Source organism: Myotis brandtii, unplaced genomic scaffold (genome assembly GCF_000412655.1).
Source record: "Myotis brandtii unplaced genomic scaffold, ASM41265v1 scaffold131, whole genome shotgun sequence".
Classification (NCBI taxonomy): Eukaryota; Metazoa; Chordata; class Mammalia; order Chiroptera; family Vespertilionidae; genus Myotis; species Myotis brandtii.
In genome coordinates, this window is record NW_005354632.1 from 2,864,134 (window position 1) to 2,871,480 (window position 7,347).

Sequence of the window (7,347 nt, forward strand, 5' to 3'; positions counted from 1 at the left end):
GGGGTCCCAGACTGTGAGAGGGCACAGGCCGGGCTGAGGGACCCACCCCCCCCCCCCCCCAAGTGCACAAATTTTTGTGCACCAGGCCTCTAGTTTATAATATGTAAATAATGCTCTGAAATCATATCATATCCATGTGTCTGTCCAAAATTTAAAACAAAGTAAACTTACAAAATATATGTTGGTCGTATCCTAGCTACATCAAGAAACTTATGAACATCCATTACCAAGGTATTTCCAGCCTGTTCTGCCTTATAAGAGAAAGATTAAGGATCTAGTCGTTTATATTCTAGTAAAATTCCATCCAGAATATCCAGATACAAAAGAAAGCAATATTCTTACCATTACCTTTTGTTGTATGTTTATTTTGGAGGACTTGTCACTTAGTGTCATTAATGCAGTGGTTCTCAACCTTCCTAATGCCATGACCCTTTAATACAGTTCCTCATGTTGTGATGACCCCCAACCATAAAATTATTTTCGTTGCTACTTCATAACTGTAATTTTTCTAGTTATGAATCGTAATGTAAATATCTGATATGCAAGATGTATTTTCATTGTTACAAATTGAACATAATTAAAGCATAGTGATTAGTCACAAAAACAATATGTAATTATATATGTGTTTTCCGATGGTCTTAGGCGACCCCTGTGAAAGGGTCGTTCGACACCCAAAGGAGTCGCGACCCACGGTTGAGAACCGCTGGGTTAATGCCTTGTGTAGATGTGAGGGGGGTAGGTTCCTTTCCTCTGTGCCACTAAATGTTTGGTCCTTTCTTAGGTCCTGTCAGCAGTATCCTCGTGAATAAATATGGCAGTCGTCCAGTCATGATTGTTGGTGGCTGCTTGTCAGGCAGCGGCCTGATTGCAGCTTCGTTCTCTAACAGTGTACAGGGGCTTTACTTTTGTATTGGAGTCATTGGAGGTGAGTTGCTGTTGATTCATTTTTAAATTCCTGTGATAACAGGTGTTCACTGTTGAATGAATAAATGAGTTGAGATTATTGCATCCCTTGTCCTAAGAATAGTCCGTAGTAGTAAATGTGTCTTTAATTTTCATCTCTTTATTAGAAAAGTATTTTTATATCTTTGTGTTTTGTTTTTGTTTTAAAGAAAATGCTTATTGACCACTCTTGTATTGACCACTTTTGACTTAAGAATAATGCATGAGCCCTGGCTGGTTTGCTAAGTGGCTAGGGCATCGGCCCCTCAGACCAAAGGGTGAAGTGTTCGATTCCCAGTCAAGGGCAGGTACCTTGGTTACAAGTTCTCCAGCCCCGATAGGGGTGCATGTGGGAGGTAACCAATCAATGTGTCTTTCTCACGTCAATATTTCTCTCTCTTACACAGACAGTAAGTAATGATGCTGAGGTTTGAAAGCTCATAGTCTGGTTTTAGAGCTCACACTTTAAACCACAATACAGAATGTCCTCCAATAACGAGGATCTTTGTTTCCTTCATTACTTATACATTTATTTATTTGTCTGGTTAAGTAATTCCAAATATCTCTCTGACATTTGTTACAGTATGTGATTCTTTTTCCCCTCTTTCTTAGGTCTTGGGCTTGCCTTCAATTTGAATCCAGCTCTGACTATGATTGGCAAGTATTTCTACAAGAGACGGCCATTGGCAAATGGACTGGCCATGGCAGGCAGTCCTGTGTTCCTCTCTACCCTGGCCCCCCTCAATCAGGCTTTCTTCGGTATCTTTGGCTGGAGAGGAAGTTTCCTAATTCTTGGAGGTTTACTACTAAACTGCTGTGTGGCTGGATCCCTGATGCGACCAATAGGGCCCCCCCCAGCCAGTGCAGAGAAATATCAGCCTACAGAAACCATTGAGGAAGCTGGAAAGTCTGGTTCAAAAGTGGCAGGTGATGCAAATACAGATCTCATTGGAGAAAAACCCAAAAAGGAGAAAAAGTCAGTATTGCAAACAATTAATCAATTCCTGGACTTTTCCTTGTTCACTCACAGAGGCTTCTTGATATACCTCTCCGGAAACGTGGTCATGTTTTTCGGACTGTTTGCTCCTTTGGTCTTTCTTAGTAATTATGGCAAGAGTCGGCATTACTCTAGTGAGAAGTCTGCCTTCCTTCTTTCCATTCTGGCTTTTGTTGACATGTTTGCCAGACCATCTATGGGACTTTTAGCCAACACAAGGTGGATAAGACCTCGAGTTCAATATTTTTTTGCTGCTTCTGTTATTGCAAATGGACTGTGTCACATGGTAGCACCTTTGACTACCAGCTATATTGGGCTCTGTATTTATGCTGGAGTTTTTGGGTTTGCATTTGGTTGGCTCAGCTCGGTATTGTTTGAAACACTGATGGACCTCGTTGGACCCCAGAAGTTCTCCAGTGCTGTGGGATTGGTGACCATTGTGGAATGCTGTCCTGTCCTCCTAGGGCCACCACTTCTAGGTATAGTATGTCTCCCTATCTCCACGGTTCTGTTAATATAAAACAGGCACGAAGGTTGAGAAGGGGTTAGAAAGCAGAGATCACTGAGCCTTTTGCTGGGGGGAGAGCAGGTCTTTCTCATTTCTGTGTCCTCGGTACTGGCACAATTCTTCGAGTAGCATCATTGCTCAAATACAGACTTGAGTTAAAATGAACCATCAAGCTGAAAGGGGAGTAAAATATTTTTTAAATGATGTTGTTTCTTAAAATGTTTTCTCTTTGTAAAGCTTCCATGCTTATTGTAAGAAAACATGTAAAATACAACGCCACCTCTAAAGCACTGGTGGTGATTTCATTTTAATAATGGAGTTTTATTTTGGTAGTAATAATTAAAGTAATAGTAGTAGTAGTAATAATAATAGCTACCATGTAAGCTCACAGTGCACTGTCCTATAGCTTATATCTCACCAGTCTATGAGGTAGGGACTGTTAGAGTTCCCACTTTGTCAGTGAAGAAAGAGGCTTTTAAAAGTGAAACAATTTGCCTGTGTTACACAGCTAGTAATTGAGTATGTAATTGGGAAACTATTTCCTAAAGTTATTAAATGTTTCATCTTTTAAATCAATACATAACACATAGTAAAAAAAAAATTGGCTCTTTCTGAAAAGATGTAACTCCTACTTCCTTCCACGATACCCAGTCAGTTGACCAATCTTGTCAGTTTTCACTTCCTAAATTTCTAATCTATACACTTTCTCCGTCTCTATATATCTCTTATCCATAGTTCCTATCTGAGCTGCTCCAGTAGCCTCCTAACTGGTCTACCTATATCCACTCTAGCTAGCCTTCAATCTGTTTTCTACTCGACAGACAAATGCAAATCTGATATTTCAGCTAATTGGAACTCTGCAGTTGCTTCCCATCTTCTTAGGGTGAAGATCAAATTCCCTTAAGTGGCCCACAGGGCCCCTCATATGGGCCCGCCCACCTTTCTCTTCAGCCTCATTTCCTACCTACTGGCCTGTGCTCTCCTCCAGCAGCCTGGCCCTTCTCCCTTCCCCTCTTGCCCCCTGTACTTTCTCCCACCACTGCTTTTGCACTCACTGTTCTCTGCCTGGATCCCTACCCCGCCCCCACTCTGCCAGATAACCCCTTCCTCCTGTCAGTCTAGGCTTACTAGTTTACTCTTTAAGAGAAGCCTTCCTGACCCTACCTACTGGTCCTACCCCCTATTTTCTGCTTTCAACCCTCCTAGTAGCACTGGTCACAGTTTATATGATTACTTGATTAACATCTCTCTCCTCCACTAAACTGTAGATATTATTTCCTTTGCCCACCTTTCTCCTCGGGGCCTAAGAGACCCAGTGACTGGTGTATGGAAAGGCTCAGTAAATACTCTGAGTGAATGATGCCCTGAGTTAGGAAACCATGTAGCAGGGGTGGGGAACATTCTTTCTGCCAAGACCCATTTGGATATTTATGGCATCATTTGTGGGCCATACAGAATTATCAACTTAAAAATTAGCCTGCTATATTTAATCAAACATTTAACTAACTCACCCCTAATGGCAGGGCCAGACCTAATGATTTCACCAGCCTTATACGGCCCGCTTGCAGCTGGACGTTCCCCACCCCTGCCATATGGAATCCTATATTTGAATTGGTTACATGAAGTCCTTCATAGGTGTGGAATAGGGTTTTCCAGAGTTTATTCCTTGAGATGCCAATTAGATGAGATGCTAATGAATTTTACTATAACAAGGATTTCATGGCCAAAAAAAAGTTTGGAAACACCAAGTTAGAAAGATTTCTTTACTGCAGGACCTTGTAGAGCCTTTGACATGCTAACTTGCATTGTGCAGCTTTAATAAGATAGAATAAGATATGCCATTTCCCAAAACTATTTGGCTTTGGAAACACCAGGAGGTATCCTGCAGCACAGAGGTTACAGTTGCAGCTTCAGTCACACGTCCTGGGTTTAAAGCTAACCGTTAACTAACTCTGTGACCTCGGACAAGTTACTTAAGGTTTCTGTGCTTCAGTTTTTACATTATACAATGAGAATGATGGTAGAATCTGCCTGCTGCGAGGAATAAGCGCTGAGAATGATGCAAAGGTATTATTAACATTTGGTCATTTTTTTAGGACAAGTCTTCATAGGAATGCTTTTTGGGAAGTGCTGATGTCAGAGAAAGAGCAGGAGACTGAAATTAGCTCTGTGACCTTGGGCAAGATTCCTAAACGTTTTCTCTTTTTTTAGGTTTATTTATTGATTTTAGAGAGTGAAAGACATCAATTTGTTGTCCCACTTATTTGTGCGTTCATTGGTTGACTCTTGTATGTGCCCTGACCAGAGATCAAACCTGCAACCTTGGCGTATTGGTACAACACTCAAACCAACTGAGCTACCTGGCCAGGGCTCTTAAACCTCCATTGCAACAATTTTTCCCCCCTATATGTATTGAGAAAACTGATTCTAGGTGGTCTCTAGTTCTTTTCCAATTCAAATATGCCAAGATTTAATTATTTTCAAGTTGTTAAAAATGACAGTATGCAAGGCCAGCCAAAATCAAGCGTGACATCATAAACAAAAGGTCAGACCACTTTTAGCAGTTTCTTTTTAAACTAAGTTGTCACCTGTGGGCTATTTGAGAATTGGGTTGACATCTTTCTGAGTAGGTCCTTGAGTTTTATTTAGAAAAGGATATTACTTTTATCCACATAACTGTTTACTGGTTGGTGTTTTCAGTGTGTTTTTTTCTTTTGTGACACCTTTAGGTCGTTTCCATGACATTTACGGAGACTACAAATATACGTACTGGGCCTGTGGCATCGTTCTCATTTTCGCAGGCATCTATCTCTTCATTGGCATGGGCATCAATTATCGAATGACTGAAAGAGAAAAATCGAGGCAGCAGGAAAAGGAGAGTAAAGAGGAAGAGGCCGGTGTACAGGTTGAGACACCAAAAGCAATTACCAACACAGCGGAATCACCAGAGCAGAAAGGCACCGAAGGAAGCCCCAAAGAGGAGGAGAGTCCAGTCTGAGCCTGTGGGGCTGAAGGGTAAATGGAGCAGCTTGTGACCCAAGATATCTGAAATGTTCTACTGGTGTAATCTCCCAGTGGTGCTCAATGCAAATAGTGGACATTTGTGTGGAAATCCTACCAGGTGTTCCTTGATGGAATTTTTGTTTCACTCCTTACCATTAGTCCAAATTTAACATGCCATATCCTTTGGGGAGGGAGTGGTTGGCAAAGAATGAAGGGAGAAGTCGGGTATTTTTTTTTTTTTAATCTTAGCTTTTAACAGTGTCATGAAGATTATAATATGTGCCTTAAGTTTTAGTCTTTAGAATCTTCAAGGAGCCTTAACTTTTCAAACCACTCTGCTGAATTCATCTATTTTAAGTGTTCCATTACAAAGAAAAATAACTTGATCGAAGCAAATCTAAAATTTAAAACTAATCTTGCTTCAGTGTTATTTGTAACATATTGTCATACATTATCACTGAAAGACTGAATAGAAATCTTGGCTGAAAGTTGGGGGTTTTCTAGAATCCTAGCTGAAATATTTTCCTAGCATCAATATTTGCCTGGCATGTGTACCTGCCTGCTATATATATAGGAAACTTAAGGCATAAAATTTAGGAAATATCTTGTCTTTCTAGACACATTGTACTCATCAACACCCCATCTGGTTTCTTTCCATAGGATGTTTATTAGAAGTCAAGTTCTTGATTTTATTAAATAACTATTTCTGCACCCCTTTTCAAAGACATATTTTGAGTGCTTATAGATCATTGTCCCTTTTGAGATCACTTAGTATTTTTTTTCCACTGTCAAAGTTAGTATTAAAATATGCAAAACTATATGTTTGTGCCTCCTTAGTAAATCCAACATCTCTAATTAAATGTAGACAGATATTTCAAACAGCAGCTGAACTCGGCTTGGGTTTTTCTAAAACTCAGTTAAACCATGAGACTTAGAATCTTTTTGTTATTGTTTTTCCTGGAATTTTTCCCCTTTGATTCATAGTGGTTCCATTCATATCTATGTCTAGCTTAGAGCTGTGTGTGAGATTCTCGTTCTTTGTGTGCTTCACTGTTTTTTGTTGTTGGTTTTCTTTTCCTTTTCTTCTTTTTTTCATGTTTGCTGGTTAAAAAGAGCCAAAGAGATTTGGCCCCAAGCAAACATATAAGGATAAGATTGGAAGGGAAGTTGCTGAGTGTTTTTAGTTCAATAAATAACTCCTTTTTCTCTGAGAAGTTTCTTAAAGAAAATTATGTTTTCGTTAGAATTATTGGACACATTCGTAAGACACATTTTCTCCACATAAACCTAAAAGTTTTGTGACTCATTTCACTTATTTGAAAAGTAAAGAAATGGATTTAGTGTAAGGATAGAAGGGAAGACGGACCAGAATGAAAATGAAATATTTTTTAACCTAATATCTTTTAAATTGAGGTAGAACAATGACATTCAGTGACTTATATATTGTATTAAATGTATTTTAAAATATTGTTGTAATTGACAGAGTGAAAGTATAGATAAAAGCCTTGTATAAGAGGCTGGCTTTTCCAAATAAACTTTTTTTTCCTTTTTTTTTTTTTTTTTAGAAATGTTTCTTCCTCCAAATGTTTTATTTGAGGAAGACATTACTGTCTTTATTTTCATTATTAAGATACCATTTGACCCTTGCTAATATTAAATTAAATCATTTGGCTTATGTGCTTTGAGCTTTGTGTATGTGGCTTATTTTAATTTTTCTCCTTTCCTCATCTTTACTTAAAGGCTAGCAAGAGAGGAATTTTGAAACAATCTCTCTGAAGCATCCAGAGGAGTTAACCTTAAAGATGTACTGAAAAGCCCCATCCTCCTCCTGAGTGTCATGACAGATGGAGGTGGCGTTTACGGGAGAAGCTTGTGACTGCAGGCAGGCTTGGCTCTA

The 7,347-nt window shown here is 39.4% G+C and overlaps 1 protein-coding gene across 4 annotated transcripts in view; it reads left to right on the forward strand.

The window, feature by feature from the left end:
* The window catches only part of SLC16A1 (solute carrier family 16 (monocarboxylate transporter), member 1), a 26,191-nt gene extending 19,056 nt beyond the window's left edge, over positions 1 to 7,135 (forward strand). For 2 of the 4 annotated variants that reach the window (XM_014534574.1, XM_014534575.1), the window contains 4 exons: positions 197 to 231; positions 782 to 925; positions 1,555 to 2,418; positions 5,177 to 7,135. In XM_014534574.1, coding sequence (XP_014390060.1) covers positions 197 to 231; positions 782 to 925; positions 1,555 to 2,418; positions 5,177 to 5,445 — 1,312 coding nt within the window. In that variant the 3' untranslated portion in view covers positions 5,446 to 7,135. The remainder of the gene's footprint in view (positions 1 to 196; positions 232 to 781; positions 926 to 1,554; positions 2,419 to 5,176) is intronic. The other 2 variants (XM_005859989.2, XM_014534576.1) reach the window with 1 other exon arrangement.
* Positions 7,136 to 7,347: the final 212 nt, after the last annotated feature.